General features: G+C 46.0%; 3 protein-coding genes and 1 long non-coding RNA gene across 8 annotated transcripts in view; 1 reads left to right on the top strand and 3 right to left on the bottom strand.

The window, feature by feature from the left end:
* Positions 1-206: 206 nt before the first annotated feature.
* On the bottom strand, positions 207-1,272 carry LOC148396002 (uncharacterized). The gene is made up of 2 exons (XR_015859216.1): positions 968-1,272; positions 207-881 (listed from the first exon to the last, which is right to left on the bottom strand). It is a non-coding gene; the product is annotated as an uncharacterized LOC148396002 (long non-coding RNA).
* A 753-nt stretch (positions 1,273-2,025) lies between these two features.
* fam174b (family with sequence similarity 174 member B) lies at positions 2,026-4,544 on the top strand. Of its 2 annotated transcripts, XM_088379770.1 has the most exons (4): positions 2,026-2,141; positions 2,375-2,648; positions 3,188-3,319; positions 3,764-4,544. In XM_088379770.1, the coding sequence occupies exons 2-4, from the start codon at positions 2,557-2,559 to the stop codon at positions 3,765-3,767; spliced, it is 228 nt and encodes a 75-aa protein (XP_088235896.1). In that variant the 5' UTR covers positions 2,026-2,141; positions 2,375-2,556; the 3' UTR covers positions 3,768-4,544. The 2 variants fall into 2 exon arrangements, with proteins under 2 accessions (XP_088235896.1, XP_088235895.1); XM_088379769.1 differs by having other exon boundaries at positions 2,093-2,648.
* st8sia2 (ST8 alpha-N-acetyl-neuraminide alpha-2,8-sialyltransferase 2) lies at positions 4,506-12,649 on the bottom strand. Of its 2 annotated transcripts, none has more exons than XM_088379763.1 (6): positions 12,256-12,649; positions 10,552-10,599; positions 9,884-10,027; positions 9,531-9,788; positions 7,956-8,249; positions 4,506-6,070 (listed from the first exon to the last, which is right to left on the bottom strand). In XM_088379763.1, exons 1-6 carry the CDS (start codon positions 12,528-12,530, stop codon positions 5,776-5,778), a joined length of 1,314 nt encoding a protein of 437 aa, XP_088235889.1. In that variant the 5' UTR covers positions 12,531-12,649; the 3' UTR covers positions 4,506-5,775. The 2 variants fall into 2 exon arrangements, with proteins under 2 accessions (XP_088235889.1, XP_088235891.1); XM_088379765.1 differs by lacking the exon at positions 4,506-6,070 and adding an exon at positions 6,456-7,313.
* A 129-nt stretch (positions 12,650-12,778) lies between these two features.
* slco3a1a (solute carrier organic anion transporter family member 3A1a) overlaps positions 12,779-21,138 on the bottom strand; it is a 35,314-nt gene continuing 26,954 nt past the window's right edge. For all 3 annotated transcript variants that reach the window (XM_088379757.1, XM_088379758.1, XM_088379756.1), the window contains 7 exons: positions 16,727-16,825; positions 16,383-16,658; positions 16,037-16,201; positions 15,776-15,974; positions 15,148-15,292; positions 14,804-15,041; positions 12,779-14,732 (listed from right to left, as the gene is read on the bottom strand). In XM_088379757.1, the coding sequence (XP_088235883.1) occupies positions 14,383-14,732; positions 14,804-15,041; positions 15,148-15,292; positions 15,776-15,974; positions 16,037-16,201; positions 16,383-16,658; positions 16,727-16,825 (1,472 nt within the window). In that variant the 3' untranslated portion in view covers positions 12,779-14,382. The remainder of the gene's footprint in view (positions 14,733-14,803; positions 15,042-15,147; positions 15,293-15,775; positions 15,975-16,036; positions 16,202-16,382; positions 16,659-16,726; positions 16,826-21,138) is intronic.

A 21,138-nucleotide genomic window follows, 5' to 3' on the forward strand; every position in this document is an offset into this window, starting at 1 on the left:
ACATCTGAGCAGCCTTGTGCGGATATTTGTGTTTACCCTTTAGCATTGTTGTATTAATCCTGAAAGCAAAGATGGTGTGTAATTTGTACGCAGAAAATTACAGCTGCTGTTGTGCATGTGAAGGTGTGCCCTGCAAAAACAGCCCAGGATTACTACAGTCATTGGCTTAACGTTTCTAAAAACTCCCAACCTTGCACCACGTTACATCGGTTTCTTATAACATCAAAGTCAAAGTCTCCTTTATTGTCAATCCCTCTGCATGTCAAGACACACAAAGAGATCGAAATAACGTTTCTCACTATCCCAGGGTGACAAGACAGAGTTCACAACGCACATACAAGTAAACAACACAGGAAAAATAAAACAAGAAGATGAACATGTAAGAGTGATAGCACGCTAGCCGCTCCTGATGCACAGCAGAGTCCGGAAAGATGACAGTCAACCAGGCCACTGTGAACACGAGCACACAGCAGGCACGCACTGTCCGGTTCGTGGATCCTATCAGGCGAACGCAACCCATCTTGTCGTCCCACGAACGAACGTACGCCAGGAGAATGGAAGGCACGGCTGGGCGAGCTGGTTTGGCCGCAAGCCTGGCCCGGCGTCTTCGCGCTGGCCCCTCTTCCGCTGCCTCGCAGACCCGCTGCCGACGCATCCAAACAATGCTCCAGGACGGAGCAGTCCGAGCTCACGACGCAGTCCAACCGGGGGAGGAAGAGCAGGCCAGTCCGGCGTCGCTCCATGACGAAGCAGCCCGAGCGCCCCTAATCTCTCCGCACCAAAGACCAGAACGCCATAGAACCCACTTCCGCCGATGTCGAGCAGAACATGCCCGCCGCACTAGTAGCACGACGTATCACCCGAGACGAACACACACAAAACTGCCGGACAAACACTCAGTAATCACTCACAAAACACCGAACGGGACAGAGAGTGGCCGCTGCGTGTGCACGCGCCGCCATCTTACCTGGCGTGACAAGTGTTCATTTGGAAGACGCTTTAGGAGCAGCTTCTTTCAACCTGCCTAAAAGAATTATTGTCATCACATTTCACTCAAAACAGCAATACCTCATGTCTTAACCAATAATTAATAATAAAACAGGTTAAATAATCTTCAAAACGATTAGAATTGTCAACCATGATAATGGAACTGTGTGCACAAAGGTCACACTGTCCTATCGGTAGCTCCGCCTTAGGCAATGATTGCATCCTATTATAACAAATGGCCTCCAACAGAACATACTTCGTGGAAAGGCAACAGTCAAATGGTGTCTGTTGTTGTTTTGTGCTGCCACCTAGTGGGCATTGCAAATATTGCAACAAAGACGACTCAGTCGATCAGCAAACTCGCATTGGAAACGAAACAAACAAGATGTGCCTTTCACTTGCAAACTAAGCAGTACATTTTTAAAAGCAGATTAGTTATCAAATTGCAGCATTTTATTCGAAAGGACTACATAGGCTAAATTTTGTAATTTGGTCAGATGTTGACGTTAAACGGGCAGTTGAATTCCGAGGCTAATTTATTTCACATCATTGATCCATTTCTGTGGATGTGTGTTTGTTCATCTACTAAACCTTTTTTTTATTTGGTTGTGTGCCGTGATATTTTTTTGGGTGGTAGGGTGTTATGGAAATAACAGTATTCCATTCAAAAGATTAAATTTTATCATTTAGATCAGTGGTTCTTAACCTTGTTGGTCACCGAATCCCTCGTTAGTGATTTTTTATTTTTATTTTTTTTAATTCTAGACATAGATGTTTTTTACTGGTGCACAAAATGAGCCATGCATGAACATCACCTTGTTCAAAGAATAAAACCAACACAATGCATGAACTCACAACAAATTACATACTGGTAAATCAGAATTTACACAATAAATCAGGTTTGTTCGGACCTCCTCAGTGGAGGCTCTGTCGAACCCCTGAGACCTACTCACCGAACCCCGAGGGTTCGATCGAACCCAGGTTAAGAACCACTGATTTAGATAGAGCAGATTAAACCGGTGACATCAGTCATAGACATTGCCAATTCCGAGTTTGTCGTGAAGGCGTCACTGGACTTCTACGTCACAAATGAGCAACAAGAGGGGGCTGGTCCATTGAGCGCTTCCGGAGGAGGTGGATAATCCCAATCCAAGGTATTGCCTCCAATTTAAATGCAAATTGAAAACAAAATCTTTTAATTCATTGTAGATTTGCACTACAGTCGAGATGTTATTTTGTGTCTTTCGTTTTCTTTATTTTGTAAAATAGCAAAAAGTCAGAGCAAACTGTAGTCAACAATGTGACAGCTGTTGTTGCGTACGTGACGTTTTTGGAGAGGAACTATAAAGTGGATCCGTTTTGGCTTCAATGGCGACCTTCTATTTAGCTCTAACTTTAATTGCGGCGGCGTTCTGGAGCGTCGAAGGCGAGCCCCGAAGTCTGCCTTCTCTCGCCTCGCCCCCGAACGCGACGTCGGCCGCCGCGGCATCCGTTAACCATCTCCAACATGATGACGGCGGCGGCGACAACGGCACCCAAGCGGCCGTCGGATCCCCGACTTCTTCCCTCATGACGCATCTACCCACGCTCAAAGTCATTGTCATTTGCACCTGCGTGTTGACCGGGGCTCTCATCACCTGCCTGCTCTTCAAAGTGGTCAGGTAAGCAAGGGCAAGTGCGGAATTTAGGGCAAATCTTTGTACTGTTATTCCAAAGTCCCTGCATGAGCGTGCAAACACAAGCGTCTGTTTGTCACCTCATGATTTGAGAGTTTGTTTGCGTGAAATGTCTTTTGACCCAATTTAGAGCATGTGATTGTGTTCAATTCTGCGAAAAGTCAAGGTCTGTTTTATCATCTTCTATTAGAGGCAGTCGAACTGGATCACTTTGAAACTAGGGATGCATACAAAACAGCTTTTTCTGTTATCGTGCAGGAGGATAATTATTTGACCTGATGGAACAAATAATTGTGGATAAAGCTTGGTGGAGAAATCCTTGTTGACGAACAGTGACGAGACTTGTTCTTAGTAGTTGCTCACTACTGGAATGCAGCTAAAGACAGATTTGGGCCCTTAAAAAAAATCAGCAGGGGATTAATTTACTTCCCTCGCTGTCAATTCAAAATTTTACCCTGTAAAAATGTTGAAATATTGTCTTTTAATTGCTAATTACTCTTTTTTTTTTTTTTTTTTTTTTACAGATCTGGGAGGAGAATTAGGAAAACCCGCAAGTATGACATCATCACGACCCCCGCAGAGCGAGTGGAGATGGCTCCCCTCAATGACGAAAACGACGACGAGGACGACTCGACTCTGTTTGACGTCAGTTACAGGTATGCTCTTTAAAATATTTGCTTTGGATACAGCAAATAATAAACAATAATATTTTGCATCCATTGACGGGCGATGCTAGCAAAGTGCCGCGCAGTGTGATCGGCAACATGCTATAATCTTCCTATAATCTCATCTAATCAACTTAATTAGAACTGTCCGAGTGTGACCCAATTGACTTTGGGTGCTATACAAATGCGCTTCATGGACTGTTTTGAAGGGAACCGAAAAAGCGAAACGCTCATGCAGCCAAACTTGTTATGCAGAAGCGGCTGCGATGGGATGTTGACACAAGGTTTCACCCTTCCGTCCTTCCCATTGTTGCTTGGCGTGTGGGCGCTTCCTCAAAAGGAAGATCCAGCGTCCTGTTGACGCCATCCTTGTCCAAACTCACTTTGCTTTTCTATCACACGTCCAGTGATGGCGGTCATTCTGCTTTTTCGCAGGTGAATTGGCTACCGAGCAAAATGTGACCACCTTCTCCTTTTGGATGGACCCGTACAGCGCCTCGTCTTTGGTCTTTTGTTAACGCCTCTTGTTGAATGGTCTCGCACGAATGGAAAAGTTGTTCATCTGCATTTTTCACACTGGCTTAGTCATATCTGATCTGGACCTGCGAGCCACATTGTGCACATTTGTAAATTTGGACTTGACTTCCATAGCAAATATGTCCACTGTACTAACTTTAGTGCACTTATTAAAAGATGAGCCTCTATATTATTATTTTTTTTATCTGAACTAATTTGCTGCGGTCTCGGTTCTAGCGTATCTGAAGAATAATATGCTCTATTTGTGTCGTCATACCATTTATATATTTTTTGTCATTGTTACGACCAAATCAAGACTGTCTACTCTTTGTATTTTGAATTCAAACATTAACAATTATTTTTGCTCATTGAATGATGTGATTTTCGACGTATGAAGGCAAAAAAAAACTCACTGAAATTTCACCAAATCTGTTTTTTCTGATTTTCCTCATCCTGTGAAGCAGTCCGCAATCAACCTCACTTTTCTTCAACTCCACATTGAAGACTTTGAAAATATTTGGACAGAATCGTCTGCTACCTATAATTCCTGGTTATAATAATTGTGAGCTATTTGAAGAGTGTTGTTAATTTTGTAAATGGGCTTTAAAGGCGTCCCTGCTTAGTTGCAGTGAAAGTTTGAAATATTGCCACAGTGGCCTCCTTTGTTTCCCTTTGTGAAATAAAAACACCTGTTTCAATTCTTGTCGCGTTAAGATTTTTTTTTTTGCATCACAAAAATACATTCATATTGTCGTAAATAAACATTGAAATGTCCTTGAGTCAAAGAACCAGAAAATCAATATACAATTAATGTGGTTGAATATGACACATTAGGGGACGGAAGTCTGAGAAGATAGACCTTGGACATTCATTTAAAAAAAAATACATTCTCAGCATTGCATTGAAGAGCTAGTGTTCTTTGCAATCTTTTCACTAAGTTGACTCTTGCAAGTCTGTGCAAACACGACTGTGTGGCCAGCTGCTACACTTCTACTTTGTTTCTCATCGGGAGGGGGGAGGGCAACAAATAGTACATTTTCACCTTTCTTCATTTGCCTCCCCAGGCTATGCAACACGAATCTTGAATCGAATAAATACTTGTACTTACACTTGTGTTTAATGAGTTAAGATGGATTTTCAGTAGTGGCTTGTGGGCTCCCTCTAGTGGTGGACCAGGGGAAAGAAATCTCAGCCCAAGTCCAGTTCAGTTGTATTTAACTTGTAAAGTTGATTTTCTGCCTTTTAGTCACACAACCAGGTTCTTTTTGTTTTACCTCAAGGTCATCAGGCCTCTTCTTTGGGAGCTTCGAAAGTTCTCTTGATTTTCAAACCACTTCAAGTGGCTATACTTCCATTTAGATGGTCAAATGCGTTCATCTCATCCTCCGTTAGGTTTAATAGTGGAATTATTTTCTTATATTCAGACTTCTTTGGAAACTTCTTAATCTTCTAAACCAGGTTGAGGAACCCTGGTCCTGTGAGAGCCGAATCCTGCCTGATCATTTGAATCAAGTGTGTTGCGGCAGGGAAACGGGGAGGTTGGGGTTCCCCGCCTACCCCTGTGCTAATCGCTTCAGGTGACGTAACTGCAGTCAAATTACTTCTTCATTCATGTTCAAAAGCTTGTTATGATGCTGTTCCTGAAAATAAAAGGTAAGTTTCATTTTCATGCAGAATTTAGGCTTACTATGTTGGTGAATGATGGTCACGGTGATATCTTGGTTGGAGAACCATGTTGTTGTTGTTTTTTTTTAGAACCATTGTCTTCTCAATGTTGTTACCGCAGTCAAAAGCTGCTTTGTAAATTGAAGGTCAAAAAGCCTGCGAACAAAGTGGAGTCCCACGGCAATTACAGAAACCAAAATGTACAAAAGCAAGCTGACGTGAACGTAGCCTGTATGGTCAGTGTTTCTATGGTGATATTCCACCGGCTACTCGCTCGGGAGCTTGGCGCCGCAGTTGGCAGTGTGAAGCCGCAGCGCCCCCTGTTGGTGTAAAGCGCTAAGCGTCCGAAACTCTAGCGGCATGGTGTGCGGGCTGGAACTGGACGTGTACTCGTATTTGAGAGCGTCATAGTAGTGGTACTTGACCGCCTTGCCCGCCGGGTCGCGTGAGAAGGGCCAGAAGCCGTAAAGATGGATCTCCTCGCAGAAGCGGGTCGCCAGCGTGTACATAAGGAGCCCTGTGGTCGGACGCTTGATGTGGACCTGATTGGTCAGCCAGTAGCTGCAAACAAAGAAAGCAAATTATCATATTTTATTATATTTTATTTATTTGAATTTATTTATTTATTTGCAAATAAAAATGAAATTCACTGGTGGATTTTTAGACGGTATAAGGCAAACCTGGGCAAATTACGGCCCGCGGGCCACATCCGGCCCTTTGTGCGTCCCTGTCCGGCCCGCATGAGGCCAATCGTAATTTAAAAAAAAAAAAAAAAAAAAATTGTGCCGTGCGTAAAATACAACTGTTTCGCTTTTATTTTGAAAGGTGTCACACTTCCGTGTAGCGTGCGTGCATGTGAGCTGTGCGTGTAGGTGAACAGCGCGAAATAATGCTGCTCTCAAAATGTGTGCTAACGCGAAGAAAAGAAAAGTTGACAAGGAGCGCCGTGTTTTCAACAAGACATGGACTGCCAAGTATTTCTTTACAGAAATGAAAGGTAAAGCCATGTGCCTGATTTGTGGTACACAGATCGCTGTGTTTAAAGAATATAATTTGAGTCGCCACTACACGACCAAGCATGAGAAAAAATACATTTGTCTGATAAACAGGGCGCATCAGAGGCTGATGCATTGCTAGCAAAACTGCAAGCCCAACAAGGACTTTTTATCAAACTTCACACCCAGAGATGGAGCGGCTTTGTCATTTGAGGAAAAGTTAAAGAAGTTAAGAATAAATTGTACTGATTAATAATTGTTTTTTTATTTCACCTTTACACCACAATTTCACATAGCTTAATATAAATATAAACCGAATAATTGTATTCTTCTAATTACCAGTACCAACTATTTAGAATAAATAATTTAGTGCATTTTACAATGGAAGAAAATTGAGCAGGTTTAAGTTATCGTAGGTGTGGCCCTCTGACACAACTCAGGTTTTTCATGTGGCCCCTTGTAAAAATTAATCGCCCACCCCTGGTATAAGGTCTGCTATGCTTTGCAGCCGAGATGTTCGTTTCATTAATGAGAACTCTTGGCATTTGGTTGCACTCTAAGCATTATTGTGCACTCGGAACATAATAGCTGATGCTTGCTGAAAAACGACAAGGTTGGCGAAGCACTCATTTCACAGCTTTATACAAAAAAAAAAAAAAAAAAACAGTAAAGGCCTCGGTTTCCGTCAGCAAGAACTTGGAGTGAAAACGCTGAGCACACACACACGGTTAATGGCAGAAGTGGCGGCGCGGTTGTTAGCCGACCCATGGAAAATGGCATCATTTGCTCCCTGACCAGAGGTGTTTCTTCTTTAATGAGGAAGAAAAAAGGGAAGAAGCGACAGTAATGTGAAAAAAAGGCAGCCTGAAGCAGACGGTGGATTGAAATGCTTCAAGGAAACGTACGAGCAGCTTGAAACAAAATCAAGGCAAATAATCATAATACAGACAAAACCACAAAAGCTCGCTCATTATTTGTGATATTTGAAACGTCTTGCTGTCGGGCCGGCTGCACGCAGGAAATCGATAAATTCACATTTTGCTCAGATGGGAGCTAATGAAATGCTGACTGTGGATCAGTCGCCAAAGGTCACAGCTGTTACACTCGGAAGACCCAATTAAAGGAATAACTTTGGCATTTTTCAACGTAAGCAATGAGAAGACGACCAAGATCACATTGCAGCACTTTTGATCAATACGGTCAAGCACAGACAGTCCGTCCGTTTTTCCTTCCGTACGTCCCTCGGCGGATTTTATTGGAACATCTTCCGTATCATTTACCGAACGCCGCATCTATTTGCTGTTTTTGTGTCGATGCCCAAGCAATAAAAGTAGTACTTTGGCACAATCTGGCCTAACGGCCATTTTGTCAGCTTTAATTAACTGATAGTCTTTAATGTCTGCGCTCCTTGATTAAAAAGCAAAAGTTAACAATTGTGCAAAATTCCTTACCCTCTGACAGCGTGCAGCAGGCGCAGGGACGGGAAGGCGGTGCGCACGTCGGCTGTGTGGCGCAGGATGAGGCGCAGGGCCCACTCCACGCGATCCTCCCCCCCTTTTGCCATGAAGGCCGGGATCCACAGCACGCTGCCGCTCAGACTGCGAAGCCGGCGCACGAAGCGCTGGCGCCACTCCTCGTCCGCCAGGTCCCGGAAGGCCCGCTGCACCACCGAAGGGTTCATGGTCACCAGGTTGGTCCGACGACCCACGTCATGCGCGAATTCCTCCACTGGCGCCAGGTTGCACCTTCACACATCACGCTCGTCATTATTATGCCCAGCGTGTTGCTGAGTCATGACCTTTACTCATGAACATGCGGCGGGAGACAAGAGAAAAGACCCATCCATCCATCCATTTTCTGAACCGCTTAGTCCCCACAGGGGTCGCGGGCGTGCTGGAGCCTATCCCAGCTGTCAACGGGCAGTAGGCGGGGGACACCCTGAATCGGTTGCCAGCCAATCGCAGGGCACACAGAGACAAACAACCATCCGCACTCGCACTCACACCTAGGGACAATTTGGAGTGATCAATCGGCCTACCAAGCATGTTTTTGGGGTGTGGGAGGAAACCGGAGTGCCCGGAGAAAACCCACGCGGGCCCGGGGAGAACATGCAAACTCCACACAGGAAGGTGGAATCGAACCCGCACCCTCCTATCTGTGAGGCGGACGTGCTACCCAGCGCCCCACCGAGCCCCCCCCAAAAAAAGAGGAAAAGTGAAATAAAAAGGTTGTGGCCCTTCTTCAGCCAGCCAGCGAGTGAGCGATCAATCAGCAGGACGTACCAACAGCCTTGATGTTTGCAAGTGGGCGCTGGTTTGCATCCACCGTCACGTGAGACCCTCGGGCAGATTGATGGCTCTCCATTGACAGGACAAAATAGTGATGAATTGCACAATCTGCCATTCTTGTGATTAAAGCCAAACACTAAGCCGAGGCGAGGCAGCTGACGCTTTGGCAGATGAGAACGGTACCTCTGAGAGAGCACATCTGAAATGCACTCGTGCAAAAAATAAAAAGTCAACTTCATGAATAATTGTGCTTTTAATCGCACTCCCTCTCCTGACGCTGCCTTTCAAACTTCGATGAAAAAAAAGCGCTCCAAACCAGAATTAAAAGTGAGACGGGATTCTCAATTAAATTGGGAGGAGATAAAGCCAAAGCCAATTTGCTATTTCATTTCAATTACGGCCCACTCTAACTTGCAGGTTGCCTCAGCAAGTGGAAATTTCCACACTTAACATGACAATGCAGTGAAAAAAGGATCTTTAATTTGGACTTGGATTGGAAAGAAATGTCTCTAACGCAGGGATGACTGCATGCGGCTGACTTATTTTGCTTCCAAAGTTTTTTCTGGTTTTTTTTGGGTTTGGTTTAGGTTGTAATACCGCCAATCACCACTAGATGGCATGCAGCGGACTTATTTTGCTTTCAAAATAAATAAAAACATTTTTCTTTAGGTTGTATGACCGCCAATCATCACTAGATGGCAAGCACGTCATATTATGTCGCCAGAGTTGGAGCGGTACCTGATGACAAAGTCGTGGGAGTCGATCTGGGAACCGCAGCCGCTGTTGAGCAGGATGCCCGAGTTGCCGACGACGGCGCACAGCCCGTAACGTTGATTCTTCATGGGCGACACGCTTGGCAAAAGCCGGTGGAGATTCTCAGAGATGTTGGTGGTGCTGTGGCGGTCAAAAACGTAGTGGACCACATCGCCGGGTTTCAGCGAGCCCTTCAGAATGGAGATGTCTCGCTCCGGGTCCAGGAATCTTAGCACGTTCTTCCTGCAGGGGAAAAAAATATTGTATGGTGATGATTTGAGCTTCGTCCTTCGCAATATCACGCTTCCATGTTGATGAAAGTGGAGGTGATGAGGTACCTGATGATCTTGGAGAGGGTCCTGTTGAAGGTCCAGTCAGCTGTTGGCAACTTGGCGCTATTATTGTAGGCTGGCTGAAGGAGATTCATCGCGGCTCGTTTCGGAGAGATTGTGCTGTCCACGTGTGTCGTCGCTGTCGTCGTTCTACATATGCACACAAGATTTTTTTTTTTTTAAACTTCAATAAGTATTGGAAATGGTCAAACTACCAGAGACGAGTTTGACATGAGAAGCTAAACATTAGCTTAATGCTAATCACAATTGCAAAACATCTTCAACGCGCTAACAAAACTAGCCTCAATATTTGATATTAATTGTGTGACATTTGAGGTCCTACAAGCCAAAACTTCAGATATATCACAACAAAATGGATTTCATCATCTTTATATGACAGTTGGGAATTTGATCAAAGTCATGTGGAACATTCGCAGATTCGCGGTTTGGCACTTGTGGATTGGAGAACAGCATTTTTTTTCCTCCCTCACAGGCCAGCCTGCAAATAGCAGCTGCCTCCTCCAAATCAAGTGTCAGCAGATATTCTGTGCGCAGTGAGAAGCGCCGGGCGACTAATCGAGGCTGCCGATTGACAATTACGTCGAAGTGGCAACCAGATTCCCATCGGCCCGCTGCGTACTTTCAATCGCATTTCGAGCAGGTGCGTTACAGACCTGCGTGCTTTCGGGAAGAGCCGCTTCATCTTTGAGCCGCTGCTATTTCTGAGAAGAAAAACAAAACAATTATGATGAGGCATGTCTTGCATTCCCTAACCTGTAAGAACGAATGAAGGTGAAAGGCAGGAATGGAGCCGGTATTTTTAGACCTAGCCACCATGGGCCCCTTTGGTGATGAGTAGACATGCAATCACAATGAATCATATTAGCTAGATAAACGGAGACACATACGTATATAATGCACATTTTCTCAAGAAAAGACAAAACAGTCTAATGCAGAGATGTCAAACTCATTTTTGTGGTGGGCCGCATCGTAGTCATAGTTTCCCTCGGAGGGCCTGTTCAAATATTTTAAAAAGACGAATGGTAACAAAAATAGCAAGCAATATCTCTCTTTTTTTTTTTTTTAAGTAAAAACAATTTGTAATTTTAGTAATGACACAAAGTCGACGCAAAATTTGTCTTGCAGGCCACATAAAATTATGTGGCAGGCCGTATCTGGCCCCCGGGCCTTGAGTTTAACACCTATGGTCTAATGTGATCCAATAATGGCTCTCATGTAACCAGTAAAAAGAAACGTGAGTTATTGAGCTAGCTAGCATACTTTAAACTGTAATTTGGCTGTCAGCCTAATAGCATAATTGCCTAAATTGCATTTATGAAGACTTTTTTTTGTTGTTTGTTATTTTTGAGAAAAACAAAATCTTAAATAAAATGAACTACAATTGTATTTGCTAATGCACGAGCTGGCCGGAGCTTGCAGGAGGTAACACAATCTCCCCCGTCCTCCCCCTTTACCACCTCCATTGTTGTAATTGCATTAAGCTGCATTCAGCCTGTGGTCAAAGTGCTTCTTCTTCATCTTTTTTGTTCCCCTGTGACAAATCGCAAGTCGATACAGGCACATTATGCGCTCCGAAACCAATTCTGAAAGGGAAATGAGAGCGTCCCAATGAAGGCTTCTGCTAAATTGTTGCATGTGCTGCAAAATCAAAAGTGGGCCGTGTGTGTGTCACTGGGGTGATTGGCGCTGCACTGCTTAAAAATTCAATTACAGAGAAAAAAGAATGAAAGAGCAGCCTTTTCTTTGGCAGACTTGCCCTCCCTCCTTCCTTCCTTTCTTCCTGCGAGTGTAGCCCGATCCGATTCCACATGCAAGCTGCTGCAAGACAAATAAAGTATGTTTTTTTTGTTTTTGTTTTTTTTAACTTCATGACCTTTCTTTTATAAAATACCAACAGCAATGAAAATGTGCTTTTGAAGGAAGATTAATGTATTTTCAAATATTCACTATTTCCTGAGATGTTCACAAGAGGTAATCTCATCCAAGAGACCCAATGCTGCCATAGTTGGTGTTCATTTTTACTTTCCCGGCTGTATGGTCAAACCTGAATTGGCCAAGATTTTTCCCTACCCATTTTCATTTAAAAACAAAACAACTGCACTGGCAGGTGCTCCTCGTTAAGAGCACCGTTGGCAACATTTCACGTTCAAAAACTTAAAAATGAAATTCAGTTTTTTTGGTGGCTGGAATGGATTCATCACATTTCCGTTCATTTCAGTGGTGAAAGATGATTTGAGTTACAAACGGACAAATTAAAAACTGCTGTATTTTAACACAAGTGCTCACTTGTCAGTGGAACTCTGAATATTGAACACAATGGATGGAACACATGGGGAAAAAAATGAGCATTTACTCACGAGGCTTCATGCTTTTCTCCTTGTTCCACTTGTGAGATATCATCAATGATGAGGAGAAGCACGAGTAGCGTGACCAAGAGGAAAAACAGCGTGCGTGATGTGGGCGTCATGGTCCGGGCATGGGGGACCGCCGCAAGTGCGGCAGCTGGCATCTCCCCCGCGTTCACCTTCTTCTCCTTCGCATGTCGACCGACGTCTGTCCTCTCGACTCTCGTGCGCTGTGTGTGTGTCTTTGTTGTGATCGGCGGACCCCTCCCACCCGTGCTGCAGTCCATTCTCAATGAGGCAAGCCCCCCTTCTCCTTCTCCGCCTTGCGTGTGCGTGCGCCTGCCTAAGTGCTAATTCCCTGGTCCAACTTTCAAAGCGGGCACCTCCAGAGGCGGTGTTGGGGGTGTGTGGGGGCGGTTCGATGATCTGGACCACATGCTGTCTTAAAGGCACAGGCGCCGTCCTCGTTACTATTTCTATGTAAAGACTGCGCTGCTTCACGGTGGGCAGAATAAACAATAAATAATCTACTTCATTCTTTGAAAAAGGATTTTATTTCCAGAGCAAAATAAACGGCATAGAAAAAGAGTACGAAAAGGTCCAAACTAGAACTGCAGAGATCATTAGCAACTCTTCACACGCCAGGAATAAATGGATGGTTTGCACGCACGCGCACACACGCACGCGCACACGGTCCTGTTGTGGATTTTTAGCTAGCACAGAACTAATGTGCGACATATTTGCTATTCTCACCGCAATCGGCCATTTACTGTCGTAATATCTGACAGAGCGTTCTGGGCCCCTTCAAGATAAATATATTATCTCTTGCATTTTCAAATACACACAAAAATATGACTTTTCATCTCCTAATGCACTTCTTCGACTCAATCTCATTGATACGATATATATATATAGATATATATACATATATGCTCCCTTATCAAGACAAATTAGGCTGATTAAACTGCTGTAAAAGCAAAGCCGCGTTGACATTGCCCACATTTGCACATCCGCCGCAAACGTGGATCCAGAATGAGAACGGCAATGTTTTCAAAAAGGTCCAAGAGGCAACGAGAAAAAGCAAAAAGTCCCGTTGGATTGCGTGCGCTAAAACAACCTTTGTCTTCTCTGCAACTACACAAAGGTCGCGCAGGATACACGTTGAGAAAGGGTTTGCCTCGAGACAAAATTCGAAAAACAATTGGAAGTTTGCTAGGAAAAAGACGAGGACGTTATGAGCATTCGTAACATGGGCAACAGAATAAATACATGGCCATTTTTTAAGACAAAATTTTGGCATTTCACTTGCCACAATTTCATAAGACAAATCTAGACATAAGTGTCAATCTTACATAAAATTCATCTTTCAAATTTATTCTAAAAGTTTTCAAAACCATTCTTGGAAAATTCCAAATTTAATCTTGCAATATTTTATTTTATCTAGCTGAGCAACATTTTAACCTTATTCTTGTAAATTTTCCAACTTGTATTACTATTTCAAATTAATTGTTGAAATAGTTTAAATTTATTCTTTGAACATTTCAAATATATACTCGTAAACTTTATTGCACGGGTCCGTAGAAAGCAAGTGCATTGAAGCTTAAAAAAGTAATAAACATTATTCTTGTAACATTTCAAATGAGGTTTGCAAGATTTCAGGAATTTTTAACATTGAAAGCTCGCCATGGAAATTTGCAGGAATAAACCGAGGATTTATTCAAATGGAGTTTAGTTAGTTCTATTGATCTGGATTCATGGAGAGTCAGTCACAAAAAAAGGTTTGTAGTTGCCTAAATGTGCCACAAGAGGACGGCAAAACACCAGTTTTGTGGTGATTACAAACCTTTGGTAGGTTTAACAACAGTCGGGCTCAACTCAAGTCAAATGCCACCAGGTGGCGTCAGAATAAAACGGCTGACGTTTTCAGTGAATGACGGCAGGAAAGAAAAATAAATAGAACGACAAAAATCCCCCACTTTATCTTCCCATGGAAACTCGCCATAAAACTTAGCTTGGATGTCCACTGAGCGAGCGTCAGTCACACCAGCAAAAATGACCCCTTGCCCGTTGAGGATGACCATATCAGTGGCCGTGAAAGACAGCAAGGGATGATCAAGTTCCTTGGCCAAAAGCCCGAGCCTATAAAACAGACTCCATGTTTTCGCAATACTCGTGGTCCCCCAGATTGTATATGAACTGCGTCCGGTCCACTTTGGGAGCCTCCGAGAGCGACGGGTAGAAGTCGCCGGGTGCCATGTTGGCCTCGTGGCTCTTGATGTAGGTGTTGTAGTTGCGGCGCAGGCAGTACCAGGTGGTGGCGTACAGGAGGAAGGCTACCACCTTCAGGACGATGGCTAGGCTCACGTAGAGGCGGCGATACGACAGGTTGTCGTACAGCAGGCACGCGCCTTTGTCGCCGCAGTCCGAGCTCCAGAACAGACACGTGGAGTCGATGGCCGCCCCGAAGATCAGGGGAGGCGGGATGAAGCCTGGGGGAACCAACACATATTTTTTTAAAATGTTCCAATCACTGGCAGGCAAGCGGCAAAAAAAATCTCACCTAAGAGTCGCAGCAAAAGGAACAAGACGCCAAGCGCGTAGGACTTGAGCTCGGGAGTGACGGTCCTGATGAGGACGATGACGGAGGGCGTCTGGGCCATGGCGCCAACCAGGCTGCACACACAGATGATGCACAGGAAGACCAGGAAGGCTTCCTGGCAGCCAGCTGTCGGACATTTGCCCGCGACTGCCGTGGCCAGCTCGCTGTCGGAGGAGACGCAGGCACAGCCGCTCAGGTTCTGCGTGCAGGAAAAAAAAAAAAATATATATAGAAGAATGTGCTATTTTGGATGGAGCCTTTTCTTGGCAGATGTTCACGAGTTTGTGCAATGAAATGTGAGCCACCTGATCTTGGTTGCGCGTGCATCCGGCGAAGCAGGCCGACAGGTAGGTGACGCCGTTGGAGCCGCACACGGGGCTGATGGACGACGTGAAGCAGTTGCACTGACTGATGCACGCCGCTTCTGGCTTCTTGCCCACCTGCAGCGTGCTGCGCGCACACACACACACAAAACGGTTGCCCGCTCAAAAACAAATTGCCGGTAAAAACAACAACAGGCCAAAATCCAAAAAGCCTGGCAAGACACGAGCCGAGCAGTCATCGAGTCGACGCTTGGCCGCATTTGTATTCCGTGAGGGTCGCTCCCAGCACAGCCAATCTAATTTTTTCCCTTTTTGATGTGCTCAAGAAGGCAACAGAAAAATGGTTTGAATAAAATATCAAGCAGTTGTGGCCTGCAGTGACGATAAGCATTTTTATTGACACGTTCAGACTGCGAGGCTCGACTGCAATTAAAGGGCTCAAACCTCAGAGGCCGCCAGAAAAGAAAATTTACCTGTTTGGTATTTTTCGGTGGGCTGGACTAGCCTTAGCTAGTTGGAGATTTATTCTGAACAGTACAATGTTCTCAATTACCACAAGATGGCGCCAACTAACAGAAAACGTAAACAAAGGCGGCACGCCAGGCCTTACTTGTTGCCGTACATGACGGTGACGCCGGCCACGGCGCCCGTGTCACAGCCCAGGAAGAGGAAGGAGACGTAGCAGGCGGTGGAAACCAGGTTAACCAGCATGGCCATGCGGATGGCGCCCAGCGCCGACAGGTTGAGCTTCTTCACCAGCAGGCCTCCCATGAAGATGCCCAGGCAGGCGCACGGGATGGCCGTCATACCTGCGCAGCCACGCCGGTTACACACCGCCGTCACGCCGCCATTTTGCTTTTCGACCACAGACCTAGCAGCTGGTTGGCCGAGGTGGTGGTGAGGTTGAACTGCTGCTCCAAGTATTTGCCCAAAAAGGCGGCAAAGCCGGCCACCACAGCGATTTCCATGCAGGCAGCCAGGATGATGCAGGTGAAGACCGGGTTGGACAGCAGGTGTTTAGTCACCTTGGGGATCACTGCGGAAGGGGGCGGGGCAAAGACGCAGCCATTTTTGTTTGGACGAGGGAGAGGTACCTCGCATGATAATGAACCAAATGCAGCCAAATGGAGTTAATGGCTTACTCTTAAACACTTTGTGTTTTACCATCTCGTCAGCTCAATATTTGCTTAAGAAGTGACGTGAAAAAAAAGGCTCACCCCGGAGTTGCTGGCAGCAGGTGGGGCTGTCGGACGGCCGACTGTCGCCAGCGGCGCCATTGCTGGTCTTGGGTACGTCGGCACCGGGAGACAGAGGAGCCGGGGCCAGCATGGCCCGCTCGCCGTCGGCGGCCTCGTCCCGCTCCTTGGTGGGCAGAGACTGGGGGAAACCGAACATCAGCAGGGCCGAGCAGAAGAGTAAGGCACCGCACAGGAGGAAGCCCGCCCACCAGGCGCCGATCCAGCGCGGGTCTTCCGGGGTGATGCCCAGCTTTTCTGTCGGCACGAGCGGCACCGGGTCACATGGGGCTGCGCCATCGCGCGTGCGCCATGAGGGCACTCACCTGTGTCGATGAAGATGGCGTCCACGTAGAATTTGGTGCAGACGGAACCCAGGATGAAGCCGCAGGCGGGCCCGAAGACCAGTGTAGAAAAGAGGATTCCTGCACGAAAAAAGAGCCCACACATCAATTTGAAAGCAGACATTGTGCGCAAAATGGAGATTTTAGCGCCTCTGCTAGCTTAACGCTGACACAAAACATTGACGCATTAACAAAATGAGCAAAATTGATTCGTTTTAGCTAGTGAAAATAAAATAAGAGGTCTCTTATTGAACCCGAAAATATGTTTGGGATTTAATTATCAATTTATTACCATAAAGGCTGTTTTTTTTTTTTTATTCAGTGAGCACAGAATGAATGAATTAACAACTACTTGATGAGATTATCCAGCCCGGACTTTTTGTCATCGCTCTCATCTTGGCGTGCAGTTGAAACTTGTGGTTAGCAGCAACGCGTCCACAGTGATGACACAAAAAAAAACCCCAAAGGCCTCTTCCTTTTAGCTAACCATTCCGGTTTCAGAAGGGGAAGAGAAGCACCACCACACGTTCGAGAGCGCCAAGTCGGCGTGTGACTCGACCGAACGCTTTCTTAGCAAGCGGATGTTACCGTGGCGTAACAACACACACACACGCACACGCACACACACACAGACACACACACACACACACACACACACACACACGTGTGCAAGAGGCGTGGCCTGGCCCTTGCGGCGGTGCCATTAGCGGAAACTCATTTGTTCATGTTGTCGTCAAGCAGCCCTGCAAATGATCCTCCCGTGGGAGAGAGGGGGGGCGCCAACGTCAGACCTAATTCAATAAGCGAGCTCTGGTCTCCTGTTTTGGCCGCCATCTAATTTGTTTAGCGAGCAACAGGCCAAGGCAGCTGGCTTTGCCCTGCCGCATTTGAAACGGCCAACCTGACTCTGGGAAAAAAGTCAACAGGAGCTGCACTTGACGTCGTATTTGTCATCATGCAAAGATGGCCGCCATTGGGATGCTGTATGTGTGAAAATTCAAAATCCTGGAAAGCAGCACAGAACTGCCTTTTTTTTTTTTTAGTTTGGTAAGCGGCGTCTGAAACGTCAAGTGCATTCCGACCGCAGTTTATTTTGTGTTTTTGCCGCACAAAGCCAATTCCTTGGTCTTCTCCAGTAATCCCGCTCAAATTGGCCGGCTAATCCGCCGAGCCAGATAAGACACGGGCGGGCGGGCGGGCGGTCCACTTTCACAAGCCGGACCGCACAGAGACGACGGGCTATGGCGGCCATATGTCAAACGAACAAGTGGTATCTTTTGTGTGGCATCTTCAGAACTACAGAGGAGCGCCGAGGCCACGCGTGACCTTCCCGACTGAAGCACAATAAAGAAAAGCACTAGCACAAGTCGCCTTTTTTGACAAAACACAAACGGAGAGGGTGTCGGCTCCAAACACATGGTGATGTTATAGTTGTGCAAACGTCAAGCAACAGGCGGAAGGCACGCAAACGCTGTGGCGGCGGCGAGTCTCTTTGAATGACACACGCGAGATGAATGGCTGAGGATGCGCTGCAGGCATTAGACGGCAGCTCTCTCCTGCCACGTCAAGTCGGCCGTGTTCCAAGCGGCTTTGAGGGTTCATCTTGTGCTTAGACAACGTCTTTACATTCATTAGGCTAAGTCAAAAGTATTGGGACGGGGACTGCGCAGATTATTCGGGCGGCTCAAACAGATGAATGGAATTTCCATTTGCGTCAATGCGGAAATATGATTTGAGTTGCTAGCAGGTTACCGAACAAATTAAATTCCAAAGTCACCACTGCACTTCAAATGATTAAAAATGAAATTCCTACTAGCAACATGGTGTTGCTAAACATTTTTCATTTTTTCTTTTTTTTTAATTCGAGATGCCTGCAGTGGCCCAATATTCCGAGCGGTGCTTTCCTGCCGGGCTACATAATCCTCTCACAACAAATCATCGCGTCGCGGCAACCCCACCGATCGTGCGCCGTGGCAGCAGCGGCGGCGGCCTGTGACCTAAATAACACGCTTAAAAAAGGCTCAACTCGCTCACGTTCGCCAGCCCGCAAAAAAAAAAAAACTTTGCGCGCTCATTTCTAATCAGGCCAAATTTGGCAAAACAAAACCTTGGGGAACTTTCGGTCGGGATATCGTCTCTCCCAAACAAACGCGAGAGACATTGGGGAAGTTCCTTAATTAAAAAGTGCAGCAGGAGCGACGCTTTAAGGGATTTGGATTTCAAGTGTAAAATGGGATTTTACCACTGTTGCATTTCCTGCTAGCCTTTTGCTCTGCTTTCAAGGAACCAATAGCGTGACGTTACTCTCCAGCCAATCATAACGTTAACAAATGAGTTTACTATCCTTCTTGTTTGGAATGTACGGGAAAGACGTGGAAAAAAAAGAAAAAGGGAATCGATATTAAATTGATATTTATATCACTTGAAAACCAGCTTCGTCCTTTTGTATAATTCAGAGGCGGTGTCAAGCGAGCTGTCACGTCCCGCAGCGAGACGACGAAAAGAAACGCAGACAGTTAAGGCCTGCGATGTCAACGCCACTGAAAATACCGACGATTTTCACGCTGAAGCTAGGCTAGAGCGTTGTGGAAATGACGAAGCGACCTATCACGAAAAGCAAAGCGCTTAGCAATGAGTTGGTCGGCTATGGAGGCCAATGCCATTAGGCTCCTTTAAATTGACCTGTGGCAACATAATCTACTGAGTCCAATTAACCTCGTGTCAGGAAGTCCTGATTGACCTCAATGGATTGCCCAAGCACGTACAAGCACGTTTACCCAAAGGACTGGCCGAGATGATCCAAAGATGCGGAATTCCACATCTGTTGGTATTCTCGCTCGAGATGTTTGCTCGGGGGCTGAGACGGAGACAGACACTGCGCGCATTGTTAGCCGGCTGCGTGGTGGGCGGCGCACGCTAACTCGTCGTCGGGATTGAGGAGACATCAAAATATTTTGCTCTTTTCTCCACAGAACCCGACTTAAACAAAAAAATGGTGTTAGGATGCAACGTCAGCATGCGGCTTACGGCGAGGCCCGAAAAAGCCATTTTGGATCTAATCCTTCAAGATGACATTAGCGGGCGGCGAGTTTAAGTAGCTTAGTCAAACGCCCTGCTGCAGTTGGAGCACTTGAGCAGGAATCATGAAAAGACTCTCCAGAACCTTTTGTCAATGTGACGAGCAAAAACACAGCATTTGCTGACGATTTCTCGGCTGTTTAAAAATTCGAGAGCGGGCTGACATTAGCCGCCAGTCGCCGTCAAGCCGCTCTGGGCACGTATCGTATATATTTATGCCAGCCAGCCGGGCTCCTGTGGGAAGAGCCAAAATTAGCAGTGGCCGCTGAAAGGTCAGAGAGCGCTGGGAATGGACGACCGGGGGAGGGGGGGGGGGGGGGGGGGGGGGGGGTGCACACATTTACTCGCTTGGTGCTCGTGAAAGAAAAAGCAGAAGGTGGGGAAGTCGGGAAAGGGCTTCCTGTTGCTGGGAAAGGTGTGAAGAGCTTGGACAGCAACAGGCAGGCAGACTTTGCCAGAACTGCTTTTGTTTTTCACAAGCCTTTGTGGTATGCACGCAGGGCCCCGCCCTGCCAACTGCCATCTCACACATGGGCAAGCTGCTTGGCATTCCTGCTGCACGCAGCAATTACAGCTAGCGAGCTGGTCTCGACTCGGGCCTCGGCTCTCACTGCACTTCAGACAAGCCGGGATGTGTCTCAGTCAAAAAACTTGGAGCCAGAAATGCAGCGGAACTGCCGAAATGCTGTTGTCTAAAAAAAAAATGAAAAAATGAAAAAAATAATAATAATAAAATAAAAAAATTTAAACAATAACAAACCAAAATAAAAAATAAAAACTAAACAATGAAAAAAAAAATAAAAAAATTAAAGTAGCTTTAAGGTTTCTGTCTCGTTTAAGTTTGCGATTGCTCATCCGATCGCATGTCCACACAAGCTAATGTTGCATTGCTATCAAGACATTATTGGAATATCATTGCCACAGCTCATCTGTTGGCTAACAGGTTAGTTGGCTTCCACGCACCTGCTTAACCACAAAATAAACACACGCTGGCTGACGCCCCACGTCACTCACCAGGCGACATCGGACGTGTCTCGCGTGCTTTTATTTATTTTATCCAAGACGAAGGTTGGCTGCTGCAAATCGAAAAGTCCCAAGTAGCACACGTGCTAACGCGCCTGCCTGCAATCTGCAAAGCATGTGTGAGCTTGTAAGCAAAAAAGTCGAGTCGCTGCTCTCTATCTTCTCTCCAATTTTCTTCAAAGTGCTCCGAAAATCCTCTTCAAATGCCGTGCGAGGATGTAACATCAGTCAAATGACGACTGGATTAACTTTGATTGTTTGGAAATCCACCACAGCACACATCAGGTCTGTTT

The sequence above is a fragment of the Syngnathus floridae genome, chromosome 6 (genome assembly GCF_059516105.1).
Source record: "Syngnathus floridae isolate MCC-2025c chromosome 6, RoL_Sflo_1.0, whole genome shotgun sequence".
Taxonomy (NCBI): Eukaryota; Metazoa; Chordata; class Actinopteri; order Syngnathiformes; family Syngnathidae; genus Syngnathus; species Syngnathus floridae.

Coding starts and splice junctions, on each gene's coding strand:
- fam174b (XM_088379769.1), top strand. CDS start 2,356: ATGGCGACCTTCTATTTAGCTCTAACTTTAATTGCGGCGGCGTTCTGG. Junction 2,649..3,187: donor CTGCTCTTCAAAGTGGTCAG/GTAAGCAAGGGC, acceptor TTTTTTTTACAG/ATCTGGGAGGAGAATTAGGA.
- st8sia2 (XM_088379763.1), bottom strand. CDS start 12,530: ATGGACTGCAGCACGGGTGGGAGGGGTCCGCCGATCACAACAAAGACA. Junction 10,600..12,255: donor GGAGAAAAGCATGAAGCCTC/GTGAGTAAATGC, acceptor TTTTCTTCTCAG/AAATAGCAGCGGCTCAAAGA. Junction 9,789..9,883: donor ACCCTCTCCAAGATCATCAG/GTACCTCATCAC, acceptor TTTCCCCTGCAG/GAAGAACGTGCTAAGATTCC.